We start from the raw sequence: 20,238 nt of genomic DNA on the forward strand, positions 1-20,238 counted from the left end.
ATACACACACACACACACACACACACACACACACACACACACACACACATATATCTCAGGTATTTGATTCAGGAAAGTGTCCTCAACCAGCTATCCTATGGTAATGGCTGTTTCAGGAACACTCTTGCAAATATATAAGTTTGCACACTTAGTCAACCAACTTCAAAGACAGAAACAAACGTTGCATATTTACCTCAAAGCCACGTTTTCCCCTCCACCAAATGGTGTCCTCGGGGGGTGGTTTGTCTATCACAGATACAATATCCCCAACCTGAAAATGAAAAAAATGTACAAAAGTAGTAGAGGTTAGTCCAAAGTGGGCAGAGGTCAGTCATGGTGAGCCAAGGCCAGTCAAGACAGACAGAGGTCTGTTGAGGTGGGTGGAGGTTGGCAGAGGTGAGCTGAGGTGGGTAGAGGTTGGCAGAGGTGGGTAGAGATTGGCAAAGGTGGGTAGAGATTGGCCAAGGCAGGCAGAGGTAGGTCAAAGCAGGCAGAGGTCGGGTCAGTCAAAGTGGACAAAGGTCAAACAGGGCAGAGGTTGGTCTAAGTGAGCAGAGGTTTATCAAGATCAAATGGTCAAAACAATATGCTTCAACAGCAACAAATAAAAAGGCAAACTATAAATAGGAACAACAACAACAACAGCAACCACCACCGCCACCACCACCACCACTGCCGCCACTACAGTTGCCAAGACACCACAAACATCTCTGCTGCCACTCCACCACCACCACTACTACTACTGCCATCACTCCCCACCCCATTTACATTCCCCTTTCCTTCATCAATGGCCCAGTGGTTAGGGCAGCGGACTCACAGTCGGAGGATCGCGGTTTCGATTCCCAGACCGAGCGTTGTGCGTGTTTATTGAGCGAAAACACCTAAAGTTCCACGAGGCTCCGGCAGGGCGTGGTGGCAATCCCTGTTGTATTCTTTTGTCCCAACTTTCTCTCACTCTTTCTTCCTGTTTCTTGAGTAACGCTTCGATGGACTGGCGTCCTGTCCAGCTGGTGGGGAACACATACACCATAGAAACCGGGAAACTGAGCCCATGAGCCTGGCTAGGCTTTAAAAGGGCGCATAAATAATTTCTTCATTTCACAAAACACTGAACCTGCTGGTCACAAGCTCAGCTTATACAAAGAACCCCAACATTGGAAAAAGGTAGCATCCTAGAAAAGGAGGTGTCTCCATTCTGTTGCTCAACTAGCCAATTCCATGTGAAACTTTTGAAAAATGCAGACCAACGTAAAAAACAGTATTGTTGTGAGTGGAATGTCTTTCATCAGGGTGCTACTCAAACAGGGCAAACCTGAGGTTAAACAATAACAGCAAAAAAGAAAATGAACCCACTGACCTCTAGTGAAATTTCATCTGCAGCCTGTGCATTGTAGCGACGTATTGCGTGTGCGGCAGCAATAGCAGGTGTGTTGATTCCAGAATCATCCACAGCAAGCAGACGATTTCCGCGATTGTCCATCTGCAATACAGGAAGGGGGAACAGTAAATAACACATGGAATACTTAATAATTACACACACATGCACAAGACTATTTTTTACTGTTATTTGACTATTGAATATAGTGGTCCAACATCAAAATCAACAGGATATTCAACTGGCAGCTGATGAGGGATATCCCTTTTTTCTATAAAGTGTGTTTATCTTTCTCTAATGTCTCTGCTGTTGTTACTGCTCTGTTTGAATTGTTTCTCATGCTTATGACAGTGTTGCCGCTGCAGTTGATTACTTGTCATCGGTGTAGTGTGAATTAGAGGTTAGATAGGTAATTTATTTTAAAGTTATACTTTTTTTTTTTACAAAGAGCACTTATAGAGAATTGCTAATTAAAACAAACACAAACTAGAAATTTGTTGAAATGATTACACTAATTTGCATGTCATATGTTTGTCATATAATTAATTCATAATTAACCATGTACATCTTAGTGTGTACAATGGGAATATCAAAGACAAGTTTAAAATGGTTAAACTAGTTTTAAGACCTGTTGCAAGAGAATTTCAAGTGTGAATACGTCTTGTTATTTAGTTACAACCAATGAAAGAACTTTGATGCTAGTCATGTGACAAGTTGTTTGTGGAGTTAGAATAAAGTGAGACATTATTATTATTATTATTATTCTTACCTCGAGCCAGTTGAGTATGGAGCCGCAGTAGATCATACTTCCAGCAATGGATGAGAACCGTTTCAGATATTTCTGCAGCAGTTCTTGCATCTCCTGAAGGGCACACAGACAGACAAATGTGTGAGAGAAAGAGAGGTGGAAAGGGGAGACATTTAACAACAAATAAAACCTTTTTTTTTTAAAAAAAAACATTAAGCTCACTTCTTTTGAATTCAATTTCCTCAAGCATGAGGAAAATATGAATGTCACAACATCACATAACATTTCCCTTCCCTATAACTCAGTCTTCATGCTTACATCAAGATATGGATATGAATTAATACTGCAACTTCTTCCTAGCTACTCAAATGTGCCAGTCCAGTTGATTGAACATAAATAGAGCAAGTGTGGATTGGTTGCTTTTCTAGACAGTGTTATAGTAGTGTGTGATCATGTGATACTGGCTTTTGTAGTGTGGTGTGGTGGTAGTGAAGATATGCTGTGGTGGTGTAATATGCATTATGCTGTATGGTAGCGTGATGATACTAATGAAATTAAGCTGCTTTTTATCCCTAACACATCTACAATCAAAGACGTTCCAACCTCGACCATCCCATCTTTTATTCAGACGCAGTGGATATAACTTTATCTAACACCATGTACAGAGCTGGCTGACAATACAACATGATGAAGTCATGCTAAAATTCCTTCATAACTTGTTTTCTTCAATAGAAACTTTTACTTTTACTGGCTGGGTGCTAACAGGACACACCTCTTCCTCCCAGCAACATTTACACCCACACAAAGACACACATTTACGCATTCAGATAGTTACATACACACACACACACACACATACACACTGTATTTTTTGGTATACAAGTCAACATAGTATATAGTGTAAGCATGCAGTGTAAATAAACATCATCACTATCTTTCCAAATCCTGCTGAATTTTGTATGTACTTGTTTGGTCCTTTAAAAATTATCTAGGCATATTAAGTTGATCTGTCATTTTTTCGTCTGTAAATTTTGGCCTGAAAAATTTAACTTGGATACCAAAACTTACAGTACATACACACAGTTTTCCACTTTTGCTCACTTCCAGACCAGCTGCAGCAACATGCTTTCCTCTCTGCTACGTAACTATATTTTCAACCTCCCCAGAATGAAAGATAGGGTAACCAGATACCCAGGGAGGCGAAACACTCAGTCAATCTATCAGATAAAGCTTTAATATCCCACACCCAGAAGATAGGGGTCCATCACAATCGTTGCCCATTGTCTCCACTATCCCTGCATCCCTGCACTCTACTATAAAAACTGGGGGGAAGGGGAAGGGTAGTTTTAATGAAAGTATGTCAGTTTAATTAAGTGAAACCAAAGCAACACATCTGAAGTATCATTTCATGTGTGTAGGTGTATGTTTGTAGGTGTGTGTGTGTGTGTGTGTGTGTGAATGTGTAAGAGAAAGAATGAGAAAGTGTATATGTAATTATGTGTGCATTTGAGGAATAGTGCTTCTGGATCTAGTTTTATCCCCCTACCATCACCAACTGATGGCATTTATTAAGAACAGGAAGCAATAACCATGACAACATCAATACGGGCATCCAGTTAGGGAGCTGTATGATATCAAGTTGTCCCATCTCTAATTAATTAAAAGGAGATGTGACGAGACTAAGAAATAGCTCAGTTGTAATTTGACCTCAAACAGGACATCTTTCATCTTTGGGGCAAATCTGGCCATTTTCCTTCTTCACACACACACACACAGACATAACACACAAACACATCAGACATAACACACACATATCAGACACAACATATACACACACCACAGGCACAAATATTGCATCACACAGCAGTGATAGTGAACCCATAAGAATTTCCTTTTACAGGTTCATTATTCCTGTTAGATATAGCAACCAAACCTCCCTCAAATCTCTCCCTACAATCATATACATACATAAACACACCCACACACATGTCTATAGTGCTTGATAAGAGCTGACATATGGATACACAATGATGACATCCTTGTCTAATGATGGTGAAGAAGGCAGTAATTTTCTGATTCTAAAATCTAAATCAGTCCGTTAATTAAAGTGCTGGGCTATTGACCAACAAGTCAAGAGTTCAAACCTAGCATTTCAGATGTCCCCCACCATCACCACCACCACCATAATCTATCACTGCCACTCCCTCGTCTTTCATCCATTTCAAGTCAGTTATTTTGTCGTGGAGACATTGGTGATGATGGCAGTTTCTTCATGTCTGAAGATCAAGAGTAAGAGAAGCACACCCACAAGTGTTTACATGAACTGCAAGGCTTTTCTTCCTGCTAGTGCTTAGTAGTCTTAACCCTTCTGATACCAACCCACCTGAAACTGCCTCAATGACAATAAACTTACTGTTTTAAAGCGGTCTGAATTATAATCTTCCATCAAAATTTTATGCTAATTTGTTCCAGACACCCAGCTTAACAATGAGAAAGTTATTTTATTGAATTCTCCATTATTTTAAAAATGAATGCAAACAAAGGCTGCATAGGTTAACAGAAATAAGATAACAAAATAGTCAAAGTGAGTCAGTCAGCACAATCCAATCTCACTCTTTAGATTTGGAAGATAACAAATACAGTTATCTGGTGATCAGCAAGCTGTAGATTTTACATTGGAGTGGCCTCCTTCTAAGTGGATTGCCTTACAGGAGTGGAGAGCACCACCTACCTTGGAGTTTGCAGAATAATGTCAAAGAAGGCACTGGACCATCTAAGGACTGCTCCTTCATTTGCTGTTGAGGTTGACTCCCTTATCTTTTTTCCTTTCCCAAGGCACTCACAAGATAATGAGACATTAAACTAACCTGACTGCAGTCTCTCTCAACCACCAACGTCTACAAAAATTGGTCCAAACATCCTTCTGGCCTTATTTCATCCTTCCTTACTGGGGCCCACCACAAACTCAGTACAAAATATTCGTTTGATCTTTCCACAACAGAACTACATACCCACTAGACCTCTTCCCACCACCACCACCACCACCTATTTCCATCCAGAACATGAATCTCACCAACATCACCCATTTTAGAATTTTCTAACCCCTCACTCGTCACCCTATGTAATGACCGAGTAAAAGCTGTTGGTCAGTTGACACAGTCAACACTTTTCACTTGCAGTGGCTTTTTCATATTCTGTTCCTATCCACCCATTGAAATGAACTGTTTTTACCCTCATGAAGCCAAACTACAGTTGGGAGATGTCCAGGGAAAAAGTTAAGCAATCCAGTTAAAGGCTGTCACCATAGGGTACTTTAGTGCCTTTAGTGGTGTTCCTTTGTCGTTAGGGTTTAAATTTGATACCCCCCTTTCTCACATGCATTTATTCTGAAGATGTGGACCAGTACATTTTAAACCTGGACATCAGCCACATCAATGTTACTGGTCTGGGAGATACTGACCACCAGATGTCGGAGACACCACTCCTTTCTCACTTCTAAATAACTTATATAAACACATTACAAGTGTGGTAGCACAAGTGAATCCCCAAAAGACTGTCTTTATCTGTAGGTATTATGACTATAGTGTTATTACTATAGTGTAAAGGTAAATGTATAGTCTTATATAGAATTACCTTCTCTTCTACTCTGATCTAATGATTTCAAACAGAAGCCACCATAGTTATAGAGAAAGACATACAACTAACAATAAACTACTCTGAAAGTTTATACAGCAGACTGAATTTACAGCACTAGCCAACCCATACTTAAATGCTTAAACCCTAAAATAAAACAAGAAAATTTAACATGAAAATGAACTCACTGTTTCTGTGATATTCGAAATATCACTCTGACTGCCAAGCTCTGGCAGATGGCTGAAGCGTCGGTCAAAGATGCACTTGTGCAGCTGTTTATCAAGCATGCGAAAGTTGTCATAGCTGCGTCGGATGTTCCAGGTCTTGTCCTTTGACATAACCCGCAACATAAACTGCAGCTCTCCTTCCTCGTTCCCTCGATGATGGTAGTTTTCCTGGTCTTCTTCGCATAACTGCAGCTGAAACACATAATACACAGCATGGTCAGGATTAGGGCGACAAACTGGAAGGGATTAGTGGTGGTGATGATGATGATGAAGAGGGGAGAATACTCGTTGAGAATAGAAACAACAATGGTAGACAGGATTAGATGCAGTCTACAGGACTGAGACTAAAAGCCTGATATTATTACATAGAGTTAGACAGGTGACGCAGGTAAGTACTGTACAGCATGGTTGAGACACATTAGGCAATCTAACAGTAAATAAACTCACTATACTAATTAGACAATCTCACCACACTAATTAGACAGGTAACTGCAATACAACATGCAGCAAATGCTTTCAACATGTTAGCCCTGTTGTGCTTGGGTCATAATTCAAGCTGTGCCACATTGTGAAAGGTTGTAAAAACAAAAATCTTTTACTTTTGAAATGTGATAAAATGTCAATGAATGTTCTAGATTAAGCTTCAAGAAGCATAATAAAAGTCACAACACAACATTTACTGCAAAACAAATTCTGTAGAATATTTCCCCTCAAAGAGGCAATTGTAAATATCATTAAATATTTAGTCAAGTGAAATCATTGTCACTAATGCCAGTGCCGCCTGATAAGGTGTTTAGGTGAAATGGGTGTTCAGTGGACATATAGTGGTAAGGAATGATGTTAGGAATGATGCAGGATGGGTGACAAGGGGTGTGGTTCCAAGAAGACAGATTATTAGTAGTACAAAAAGGGAATGGAATATATGCAGTTCAGCTCTCATATAATTACAGCAGCTGAGCAATAAATAACACCTTAGTTAGGAATGGGGTAAGGGTGGGCATTATAAAAACAAATTGCTGGGAAGGTTTGATAGGTGCTAATTGGGTGTTGCATGTGGGATGTGCATAGACAGTAACAACATGTTTTTAGGACCTTGTTTTTACTGGGAGGGCAGGTCTTTTTGAGCATGATAAATTGCCCCTTATTTTGCTCCTCTGTCATCTCCTTGAGGTTCAACAACCTGAGGTCAGACTTCATTATTTTGTCCCACATTTTCCTATGTCTCCCTCTTCCTTAGGTTCAATCCACATTTTGCGATCACTTCTATAATACAGCCATCTTTATCCACATACATTACATAGCCATACCAGCACAAACTCTCTCATGCACACTACATCTGACCTCTAATGCCAAATTTTTTCTCTCACCACATTAGCACATCATACATTGTACAGCAGAGTATGCTAGCTTCATTTCTTTCTAGTCTTTAGATGTCCCCTGCATTCATGACCCATGTTTCATTGCTGTGTAGCATTGCTGTTTGTATGTAAGCATTATACAATATGTCTTTTACTTTGAAAGAGAGGTCTTTTGTTACCAACATTGGTAATAGCTCTCTGAACTTTCTCCAGCCTGTTCTTATTCGAGCAATTATACTTTCAAAACATCCTCTTCTACTACTAATTAGGTCACTTCTGGTGGGTTCTTAGTGTTTATTACTCCTGTCTATCTACTACAGACAAAGTCTTTGTTAATTTCATAGTGATTCCGCCGAAACTCTTGTGTGTCCATAGTTTGCATTGGATACACCGAATGGAGGAATTTCTATCTACACCTTTTCTAGATATTGAACACAGATAGCTTCATGAAGGGGTTAGTGTACTGCCTGTTTTCCTGCTTACTAAGACTTTGATTTTTGCTAAGTTAATTTTAAGGCCCTTTGATTCCAGGATTTGTTTTCACACCTAGAATTCCTTTTCTAATTCTGCTACTATTTTGTCAGTCAGAACAAGGTCATCAGCATAAAGGAGTTCCCACAAGCAATCAGTCTTAAACTCCTCTGTTATGGCCTGGAGGACAATAATAAATAGGAGGGAGGACAGGACTGAGCCCTACTGAACTCCAGCCTGTACGCAAAATTTGCCACTGTACTCATAGTTAGCTGTCATGTTATTAACAGCATCCCTGCACATGGCTTGGGCAGCTCTCATGAGCCATTCATCTAGTTTCTGCAGAGACCACCACATCAGGGAGTGAGGTACCCTGTTGAATATATGTACACACACATGAAAATGATACCACATTTCATAACTCATTAACACCTTCTTTGACACAATAGCCATCATGTAACCTAGATATCGTATAGCAAACCCACACCACACCTACGACTAAGTGAAACCATGCAGACACCTTTAAAGAGACTACAGTAACCTGGGCCTTGTTCAACAAGTGCCCAACACACAGTGAGATCAAGTGTAATTCTCTACATCACAGTGAACTACATCCATTCATATCTCTCTCTGCCTCATTCCATCATCATCTTTAACAAACCTCCAGTTCTTCACAAACAACTAACTTCATCAGGGTTCATGCTCAAATTGCATCATTAAGCTATGGGCTTGTCCCTTACTGTTCAGAAAATTGGAGGGGAAAAACAAGGACTTTAGTTTGTTGTGTCTCTAAAAAAACATCTAAACATGATATAATACTAAAAAGGTGTATGGTTATAAGACGTCTCTACAATCACAAGCTGACAGGGGCCTCACTGCAACAACACCTTCACAATCACAGCTGATAGGGGCCTCATTCCAATCACAAATGAATAATTGTAGTGAACAGGGTCCTCCTTATAATTAACCCACACAACCTTAACTGACAAAAATGTCACTCATCAACCACAACCCACACAATCACAGCTGACAGAGGCCCCACCCATCAACAACAAAAAGCTACATCTGAGTCTATTTAACTGCATCACATATACAGTGTGTGTGTGTGTGTGTGTGTGTGTGTGTGTGTGTGTGTGTGTGTGTGTGTGTGCAGAAAGACCAACACACACACACACACACACCACACACGTAAATGGTAGAGGTGTGTGATGGGTGGCAGAGAGAGACAATGAATAAAAACCCTTGTTGTGGACTCCAGACTAGATTGTCCCCTTAAATAGAATGAAATGGAAAACAGATAGGAATTGTGTAGCATTAATATATTTATAGTAAGTTCCAGTTTAGACACACAGACAGGCAGGCAGGCACACACACACACAAACTTGCACATACAATAATGGGGAAAAGTACACATATATGTTCATACCCTCCATCCACACACAAAATACATACTCTGAAACACATGTACACATACACACCATAAGGATTAAATATTTTAGATAATAAATCTACGACATTGCTTCCAGATGTGAGAAATACGTTACATATATATATATATACATTTAGATAGATAGATGGATAGACAGATAGATAGAGAGAGAGAGAGAGAGAGAGAGAGAGAGAGAGAGAGAGAGAGAGAGAGAGAGACTATAGAGATTGGAGATGAAGCAAGAGACAAAGGGTGGTGGTGAAAGAAAGAAATAGAGAAGGAAAGAGAAAGAAGGTGGGGAATGAAGTTGAAGTTAATGCTAACCTCTACAGTCATTTCCCGCAAGAAGTCGGAAATGTTATCAACTTGTAGTTCAGAGAGCTCTTCCTCATCATCCAGTTGGGGTTGCCAATCCTGTTCCAGGTCAAAACTACTAAAACACCGACCATGCGGCCGACTTCCTCCTCCAGACATACTTCTCTGACCAACAACAATATACAACAACACCTTTAAATCTGTTGGATGCTGCAATCCCTTTCACAAACCCTCATAGTACTCCCTTGTGAAGTCATCTTAGTATGTTTCTGCCTACTGACCAAAGGCCCAAACAATAGCCACAGTGGTCAGAGGGAGTGGTAACATGTGAAGTAACTCAATGAAAGAGGGGGGAGAAGGATTGTTTATGGTTCAGTGATGGAAAAATAAATAAAGCCAAAAAAAAAAACTATCTTGATGATTAACTAAAATGAATTAACAATCAGAGGTTGTTAAGTGTTTCCTGCAGAAATAATGAAATCTTTTGCCCAAATCTCTCATCAAAAATATAATCTAATGAAGGAAAGTCCAGAACATGATGGAAAAATCACTGTTATCACAATTCTTATATTTGTTATTGCTGCTTAATTACAAGTAAATAATTATACAAAAAAGATTTTAATTATTACATAAAGCTTTTACTAAAGTATTTTTAAAGAATGAAGAATATTTTCAGTTTGGTTTTAGATTAAATGGTTTCATTAATAAAATATGTTAAGTACTTGTTTTTTTTCCTTCTTTCTTTGTCATGATATCCCATCTATGTTGACAGTATGATTATATATACAGCATGATTATATACATAGTATGATTATATACATAGTATGATTATATACACAAATGTATTTTAGGACCAATTTCAGCTTAATCAACTTTTTATGAGTTTCTGAATGTGCAAGGATTATAAGATAGCAAATCTAGAAAGCTCTTTTTCATAAGAGAAACTTAATTAGTTTTATTAATTATAAAGTGTATCAGAATGTCAGTAGATCATAGAAAGAGGTTTTTAACATTAAAAAGAAAAAAAAAAAATTACTGTATGAATAGTAATTCCTGAACACAAGGCAATTAAATTGCTATGGTTATTTTCAAATTAACATTTCACAGTGGCGATATATTGTGTAGAGAATTCCTTAAGAGGGATTAGAAAGGTTAAGAAAACAGCTAGTAGGGGACAACAAGGTATGGTAGGGGATGGCAAGGTGTTCTGAGCTGATGAAAGCTCAAATTAAAAAGTTCTTTAAAGTATAAAACAAGGGAATAACGGGGTGGAACAAGGGTGGTGAAGATGTGCTGTAAAATGAACACCTCACAGACATTATTGCTTGGTCTTAAGTAGCAAGATAGATAGATAGAGAGAGAGTGTGTGTGTGTGTGTATGTGTGATAAGAGGTGACTATAGTACTTTTTCTTTCGTCAAGTTGTTGTTACCCTATTTTGAGAGTGCAAGGTGCCCCCTGTTACTCAACACACTGAACACAACAACAAAAAACAACAGTTTGGTAATAAATAGCAGAGAATCACTTTACAAATTTAAAGTGAGAAAGTAACTGGAAGGCAGTGTACATTGTTGGTTTAGGGTTGAAGGACCAGTAGCCCTGTAGGTCATAGAAGGCCACTAGTTATACAACAGTCATACAACAGTCATACAATGGGACACTAGTTACATACTAATTATACAAAAGAGCTATAACTTATACACTGGTCGTACAAAGGACCAGTAATCATATACTTAACATACTAATTATAGCAAGGGCCAGTAAGTTAATAACTTTGACCAGTTAAGATAAATTTAATTGCTCTGGGCATAAGACTTGATTCTAAAGTTATGGTGGTAATGAGAATCAGATTATTTAAGTTAAGTTCAATGAGTAAGAATTACAGACTTTACCGATATCTTTACACCTTGGCAGGAATTTTAAAAGACAGGATGGGCAAAAACACACAAAAACACACACACAAAAACAAAAAACAAAGAATCTATGGAAGGTTTTAAACTATGTTTTAGGGTTGGGTATGCAAAGGGGTGTTGTATTAGATGTGTACGCGGAAAGGTATGTATGTGTATCAGAGCTGAGTGTATGTATTGGGTGTGTGTATGTATGTATATTACAGATATGTGTGAGTGTATTTAACAGACAGGTAATCATTAATATATAATTATAAAAAAAACAACATGGTGGTCTATTGAGAGAAGATGAGGAGGAGGGATTGCTATGAAGATGAACTTCTCAAATATTTCATGGAATAAAATTTCACAGAAATCCCAAGTAGTTTCCAAGGTAAATTCCTTCACTGGGTAAAATCCTCAATTCTGGTAGAATCCATTTGTGGTTTAATCCATGTGGAAGTGGGATATTCCAACAGAATAGGGTAGTAAGATTCCAAGTTTGAAATGACACAAGCTGTGTTCTGTTGAAGATATTTAGTCAGATCCACTGGCAATATCATCATCATCATCATCATCATCATTATTATTATTATTAATAATAACAGCAACACTGTCATTATCAATACTTGATATCAGTACATGCAATAGTGTCAGTGGGTAGCAATGAGATATCCATAGATAATTCCTGGACAGACACACAAAAGTAAAACTACCAAATTCCTAAATGGAAGGAAGTAGAATACTGGTAAAGAGGGGCTGTTTACATTTTCACCTCTTCAGCTGTGTTATTGTAGTCGTTTAACCGTGGGTCAAATGCGACCAAGCAGACCTATCATCAAACACATTTTCAGCAATGACCATCCTGTCTAAGTATATCTAGGACTATGTTATCTGATGGGTCCTCCTCATTTCTAAGATGAGGGAGGTTTGATAGCTATTTCTAACAGATCCAGCCACCTCTGGTGTATGTGTGTGTCTCTCTTACACAAGTTGTAAATACACAGCACAAAGTAGAGAGAGAGAGATAACAAATAGTAACCCTGGAGCCGACTAATTAATCCAATACCCCCACCATCGCCACCACCACCACCACCATCAACAATACAAAATGTTACTACTACCACTACTATTTTACCTCCTCCTTTCCTGCTGTAAGTCCCTGAACATCCTGTAAAGTTTCTTAAATCTTTTCTTCTTCTTCACACAGAACTGACTGCCTTGTGTGTTCCACCACAGTTAGAAGAGAGAAGAGAGAAGAGGAGGAGAGGTGGAGGAGGAGAGGTGGAGGAGGAGGGGGAAAGAAAGTAGTTGTTGTTGTCACTGGTGGCGGTGGTGGAGGGGAAACAACATCAGCAGTCCAACACTAACATTGTTCATGTGTAGATATACAGAGTAATAATAGCAGTACTTGTGTGTGCTACCAAGCTTAGCTGTTCATAGCTTCTCCCCACCACTCATTCTGTCCGACTGTCTGACTGTCTGTCTCTGAGGACCAGCCAGCTAACCAACCAACCAACCAGCCAGCCAGCCCGACCCCGACCTACCTATGGCTGGCAAACCCTTCTTTAGGTAGACAGCTATTAGCCAGGTTAGATCCTTCACTGCTACATTTGGCTATCACTGAGACTGATTAAAATCTCTCTCTCTCTCTCTCTCTCCTTCAGGGCAGGGTTTAGGTAGGGGAACCCAGCTTCATCATCAAGTTGCTACAGTAAGCAGGTGAGAATATCAACATCAGTAGTGAAGGAACTGGAGATACTAAGGGGTGTTGCTCATAACATTACACACACTGTGTGTGCATGCGTGTGTGTGTGTGTGTGTGTGTGTGTGTGCACGGTACTGCTATATTTTTGCAAGGAGCTGGATCGCCTAACGCAACAGAGTGTTTGGAAATAGCAAACTCTGTGAGATTCCCAACATATTAGCTAAATATTTGTTTTATCTTGGTTAATCACAGTTAAATATATACAACAGTAAATCCAAATATAGCTGAGTGATGGGGCTGCTGTGTCTGTGTGGAGGGGAACCCAGACTCGATTTTGCATCAGCAAATGATGAAACGATACACAAACACAGATACACACATACTTATGTTATAAGTAATCATATGTTTGCATGTGAGTGCAATATGCTTGAGGCTTTTAGACTGGTTTGAGTCATCATTAAATTAAAGTATTCGATACTGTACCATTATCATCATGGTATCCTAAAACCAAAGCGCCACATAAAAAGCATTGGTGCCGGTGCCATGTAAAAAACACAGGTGCTGGTTCCACGTAAGAGGCACTGGTGCTGGTGCCATGTAAAAAGCACTGGTACCCCGTAAAAAGTACTGGTGCCACGTAAAAGGGAATGGAGTTGGTGACATGTAAAAAGCATCCAGCATACTCTGTAAAGTGGTTGGCATTAGAAAGGGCATCCAGCTGTAGAAACCAAGCCAAAGCAGACTACAGAATCTGGTGCAGCCTCTGGCATTTTGGTAGCCCCTGCCGAGCCACCCATTCCATGCCAGCATGGAAAATGGACATTAAACAATGACGATCATATACTTTCCCTACTGGTACAGGTTGGATGGGTTAGTACATGTTTAGTGGGTACTGCTCATCTAGATGGGTCAAGGACCCCATTTTCTTTGTGTGATTTACTATGGCTTAGCTTCTATAGCTAGATGTCCTTCTTAACACCACCCATTTTACAGAATGTACTGGCACCAGCACTAGACAGGTAGCCATGACCTCAATACAACTTTACAACCTCATGACTCTGCTTGCTCACCGACCTCTTTATAGAGTGAGTAGCACAAGTGATAGAGATGAGAGGGATGTGTGACGACAAGAGAACAGTACTCTGAAGCAGGTATGTCTATTCAAGGCAATGCAATGTGACAGAGATGGCAGTGGGTGTGGAATGTCAGAGGTTCATGTGACCCAGGAGTAAAGCGGTAAAGGGGAATATCTAATATTCAGAGTTGAGTCTGCATGAGTCGTTACTCAGAGTTTCTTGCTGCTAGTATTTGTATTTATTTAGCTGATGGGAATGATAACAACCAGATCATGAGGGAATGTTAGTTGCAGTAAATAGACTTCCTCTCCTGGGGGGAAATCAGCTCTCTTCTATTTCAGGCAACTGTTGCCAGGGATGATAAAATAGGCATTGCAGGCAGTAGAGATGTTTACCAGTGTATCAGTTATCCCATGGAAGGCGGAAGTTAAACGATGATGATGATGATATGTGCATATATTAAACACAAATACATACTTGTGCATACACATGTACACGCATACATACCTTTACAAGGAGTTTACACTGGAAAATGTTTTTTTTTTTTGAGAGGAGGTTAATTATGGATCGACTATGTATCATTATTTTTATTATTATTCCTTTAATCTTTTCAGGGTCAATGAAGTAAGTACCAGTTGAATACTGGGGTCGATGTAATTGACAAGCCCCCACCCCCAAATTTCAGGCCTTGTGCCTATATTAGAAAGGATTATCATCATCATCATCAACATTATTCTGATCACTAGCAAGATTTGAACTCCAGGAGCATGTATCACAAGGTATTTTGTTTGGTGCTCTACTGAACTGATTCTGTTAATTCAACTGAAGAGTAAGTCATGACAGATGAGAACGTATCAAAGAAATGATGGAATTAACCAAATATGAAAAGCTGGAAATAGAGATAACCTAAATGTGGAGGGGGAGGGGGATGAAAACAGAAACACTCCTTCTATTAATAAGTAACATGGGAATGATCAAAACACATGCAAACAAATACATGACCAAAATCTTGGGACTTAAAAATATGTGTAAAATACAGAAAATAGTGCTGCTAGACACTGTATATATAATACAGCACAGAGTCAATATAGTACAAAACCAAAACAAAACACTATCCAAGACCCACAGAGCCATGATGGGTAGCATGGAGAAAGTAAAACACTACCCAAGACCCACAGAGCTAATCTTGGTGGAACAGTGAAAGCCAAAAATAAAAATTGGACTACTGAATAATATTAATCTTCTCACTTTTTTCTGGAAGAGCCCTTTCATTTATATGTAAGAATGAGCCTTTCCATAGGCAAAGAGGTACTGTCCTTTGTAACATATTCCTCCTATATTCTATTCTTTCCAGGAGCTGGTCTATATTGATCACCTCCCTCTGGTTAGCAATGCTAGCAAAACTGCAACTATTGCTATGAAAGGCATTTGGAATATCAATTTGTTTTTTTCTTTTTTTAGTTAAAGTGCAAACATCTGTTGTATCTGCTAACTCATTTTTTTTTAATATATTATGTCATTATTTGAAAACTTTTATTGAAATTGTTGTGGGTGTTACTATAGCTACTACACTTGTTGCTAGCTACTTTTACTGATATGCCAGAAATGGAAACTATGTTGAATAAAGAACAATTGATTTAAAACAATGACTAAAAGTCAGCTGTCCATACATTCCCAAGTTCTTTCTTTGCAAAACAAAAATCCGTTCCCTTGATTAAATAAATCCTGCTAAAACCCAACTTTCCATGGAATTATTTCAAAGATGTCTACATTTCAATACAAAAAAAAAAAAAAAACTGCTTTAAATTTAGGCACAAGGCCAGCAAATTCGAAGGATGGGGGTAAGTTGACAACATTGATCTCAGTACTTGATTGGTTCTTTATTTTATTGACCCAGAGAAATGAAAGGAAAAGGTGACCTTGGTGGAATTTGAACTTAGAACGTAAACAGCCAAAACATACCATACAGCATTTTTTCTGATGCTTTACCAATTCTCAATTCCCTGCAGTTCATAAAAATCTTATCTTTTACTTGTTTCAGTAATTAGATTGTGGTCATGCTGGGGCACCACCTTGACAAACTGTTAGTCAAAAGAATCAAATCCAGTACTTATTATTTTTTAAGCCTGGTATTTACCAGTCACTTTTGCCAAACCACTAAGTTATAGGGATGTAAACACACCAACACTGATTATCAAGCAATGGTGGGAGACAAGGACAAACACAGACACAAAGAGATATATATATATATATATATATATATGCTTCAGTCATTGGGCAATATGCTGTGCTTGAGAAGACCTACTGGGTCAAGTGAAATCGTTGTCATGGCTGTTGCCAGTACCACTTGACTGGTACACACACACACGTACACACCCACACATATATGAACAATGTATACAGCTACTAATACATTTGTAGAATATATATATGAGTGGCTGTGTGGTAAGTAGCTTGCTTACCAACCACATGGTTCTGGGTTCATTCCCACTGCGTGGCACCTTGGGCAAGTGTCTTCTACTATAGCCTCAGGCCGACCAAAGCCTTGTGAGTGAATTTGGTAGACGGAAACTGAAAGAAGCCCGTTGTATATATGTATATATATATATATGTATGTGTGTGTATATGTTTGTGTCTGTTTGTCCCCGCAACATCGCTTGACAACCGATGGTGGTGTGTTTGCGTCCCCGTAACTTAGCGGTTCGGGAAAACAGACTGATAGTATAAAGTACTACGCTTACAAAGAATAAGTTCTGGGGTCGATTTGCTCGACTAAAGGTGGTGCTCCAGCATGGCCGCAGTCAAATGACTGAAACGAGTAAAAGAGTAAAGAGTATATATATGCACACACGCATACACACCCATTTGTGTGTGTATCATCAACACACACACACAGTGTCTATAACTATTAATACAGTTATTCTACAGTTTTCAACACAATATTTATTGCAATTCCTAAATCTCTTATCAGAGCTGCCCCCAGCATCAATAGGTAGGTCTGCTCTGAAAAGAGCAACTGACAGGGGTTATTTCAACAACAACGTATGTAAGATGAACTGGGGGACGAAAATAAATGAAAGTGAACACTTGCTGAAAGGGAAGAAGGGTGTGAGGGGGGTGGGGGTGAGGGAGATGAAGTGAGGAAGAAAGAAATAAAGGTAGAAGGGAGGAAGATTGTTCCTTTCCCCCTCGTCTTTCACTATCATTGAAGAAATGTGAGCCCTTCCTCCCACAACCACCACACACACATACACACACACACACAGACAAAGAATCTCAGAAGAAATACAAGAGAAACAAACAATTTTTAGACAAAAATAACAGAGAACACCAACAAGCATAACAACAACAACAACAACAACAACGAACCAGGTAATCAACAGAGACAAGGGTGGAACGTACTCAGGCTGAAAGGAAGTAACAACTACCTATTAGTAGGGAGTTTTTAAGGGTGACTTAGTTGGCTGGAGGGGACAGAACCAAAGCAAGGAGGACAGTAATTAATATTTCATAATTACATAATGAGAAAGAGTGAGGAGGAGCAGGAGGTGGTGAGGAGGAAGAGGTGGTGGTGGCGGTGGTAGGAGACAGAGGGGGGCTCATAGAGTTGCAGAGTGAATGTATTTTAGTAATAAACCTGTTACGTATATATGTTTGCCATGTTTGGGCTACGATGGGAGTCAGTGAAACCCCTTCTCTAAAAATATATATTTAGATTCATGTGATACACCGACTAAAGAAACACACATACATATGCGCTCACTCTCTTGACTTGGAGAGTCAAGTGACTTGTTTAACAGATACTTTATTGTTGTTTAGCCTCAAGTCAATTTTCATCCAGCAGCCCTATGATCAAATGCATTCAGGCCATGACCACCTTGTCAGTTATTACAATACAGAGTATCTAGGATGACATCTTCAATGTGATATTTTCTTTCCTTTAAGATCCTAGAGGGTGATTTAAGGGGCATTTGGCTGCTATTTCTAGCTGGCCTAACATCCATGTTATGACCACAACTACACACAGACATTCAAGACCACATCCTAAAGATGGCCATCCAGCCTAAGTAAACTCACAGACATGTTCTCTCTCTTCACTCTATGATGGTATCTTTAAAGCAGATCCATTTCACTAGACCCACCCTGACTCTGCCTCCCACTCAGGCTCTGTATTAGCTATTTAACCCCAATCCTTTTTCTCTTGAACATTGACCCTTTGACGAGTGTATGAGATACACGTGTACAAGTAGTTCAGATGTTTCCAAGGTGGCTGAAAAATGTCGATATTGACGAATGTTCTGGGAGACCCGCAACCAACAGAACTGAGAAAAACATCACAGATGTGAGTGCAGCTGTGAGTGGAAATAGTCGAATCACCACCCATGAGTTATCAGAAGATGTACAGGTTAGTTATAGTTCAGTCCAGTCCATTATCACAGAAGATTTGGGTATGAGACGCATGTCTGCCAAGTTTGTGCCAAAACTGCTTTCAGTTGACCAAAAAGACACTCGGGTTTCAGTTGCACAAAATCTTGACTGTGTTGAAAACGATGAAAACTTTTTGAAAACTTTATGTAGGTCTCTGAGCAGGTATCACCAAGCTTTTGGAAAAATTTGATGCAGATTCTCAACTTTCTCTGTCATGGTCAATGCAATGATCACATCCAAGCACTGCTGTAAACAGCAGAAGTGAGTTAAAATGTTAAAACTTATGCGAATGCACAGCAAAGTTGAAGGTCAATCTGTGCCAAGTGGCTTCACTCTGTGTGCTTTAGTTTTGTTACTATAGTCTGGATACTTATTGATCATATTACGTGTGTGTGTGTGTGTGTGTGTGTGTGTGTGTGTGTGTGTGTGTGTGTGTGTGTGTGTGTGTGTGTATATATATATATATATATATATATAGAGAGAGAGAGAGATAGAACACTGATTTGGACCATAACACCAGTGTGGAAAACAGAAGTAAACTGATGATGATATGCTTTCTGTTTTCATGTTTGCTTTCCCATGTTGGCCTGAGTTGGATGAAAACTTTTTAAGGCAGTTTTCTATGACCAGATGCCCTTCCTGTCCTCAATTCTGACCTATTTTTCAAGTAAGAGATATCTTATTTCACATGTTTTCGAAAGTGTAAACTGAGTGGACAACTTGTTAGCAGAAGTAACAGCAACAACATACAGATACACTTGCACAATACAAATGTACACACACACACACATACACATGTACACACAAACATGCACACAATGTGCTTCTTTTAGTTTCCATCTGTCAAATCCACTCACAAGGACTTGGTTGGCTTGGAGCTATAGTATAAGATGTCATAAGTGGGACAGAACCTGAAACTATGTAGTTAGGAAGTAAACCCCCTAACCACAGAGCCATGATTATACTATATAGTTGTATGTATATATGTGAGTGTCTGAATGTATATGTAAATGTGTGTGTGATTGTGTGTGTGTGTGTGTGTGTGTGTGTGTCCCCTTATTTGAGTTATTTGATCTGAGAATAAGGCCCAAGGGTTATGGCCATCACATAGAAAAGAAACAGCCAAGCCAAAGTTTCCAAAAGGTTAAGCAATTTGTGAAATGTTTAACAAACACAGTTGTTTCTGTGACGGAAGTTTACAGTGAAAGAAAAAAAATACAAAATAGAGTTTGAGCTTATTTAAATGGTTGGTAAGTGTTTAAGAAAATGGTGGTGGTGGTGGTGGGTCTGTGAATGGGGTGTATGCAGGATATCAGAGAGAAGAGGCGAGTGGATGTTGTGGTAAAGTGAGGCAGCTGTGAAAACATTCCTTTCCTTAACTGTTCCTTACATCTATCTATCTATCTATCTATCTATCTATCTATCTATCTATCTATCTATCTAATGTGCATTTATCTATTTATATTTATGTATGTATAACATATGTGTGCGTGTTTATGCATGTATAATATATGTATGTATATACATACAGATACACTTGCATGGAAATATATATATATATATATATATATATATATATATA

At 39.0% G+C, this 20,238-nt stretch overlaps 1 protein-coding gene across 10 annotated transcripts in view; it reads right to left on the reverse strand.

Annotated features, from left to right (window-relative positions):
* The window catches only part of LOC106869848 (uncharacterized), a 204,614-nt gene that overhangs the window by 32,327 nt on the left and 152,049 nt on the right, over positions 1 to 20,238 (reverse strand). For 9 of the 10 annotated variants that reach the window (XM_014915761.2, XM_052975037.1, XM_014915765.2 and 6 more), the window contains 4 exons: positions 5,945 to 6,175; positions 2,145 to 2,237; positions 1,358 to 1,480; positions 194 to 271 (listed from right to left, as the gene is read on the reverse strand). In XM_014915761.2, the coding sequence (XP_014771247.1) occupies positions 194 to 271; positions 1,358 to 1,480; positions 2,145 to 2,237; positions 5,945 to 6,175 (525 nt within the window). Of the gene's footprint in view, positions 1 to 193; positions 272 to 1,357; positions 1,481 to 2,144; positions 2,238 to 5,944; positions 6,176 to 9,565; positions 10,193 to 20,238 lie in introns of those variants that run through there. The other variant, XM_014915764.2, reaches the window with a different exon arrangement.

The sequence above is a fragment of the Octopus bimaculoides genome, chromosome 20, assembly GCF_001194135.2.
Source record: "Octopus bimaculoides isolate UCB-OBI-ISO-001 chromosome 20, ASM119413v2, whole genome shotgun sequence".
NCBI lineage: Eukaryota > Metazoa > Mollusca > Cephalopoda > Octopoda > Octopodidae > Octopus > Octopus bimaculoides.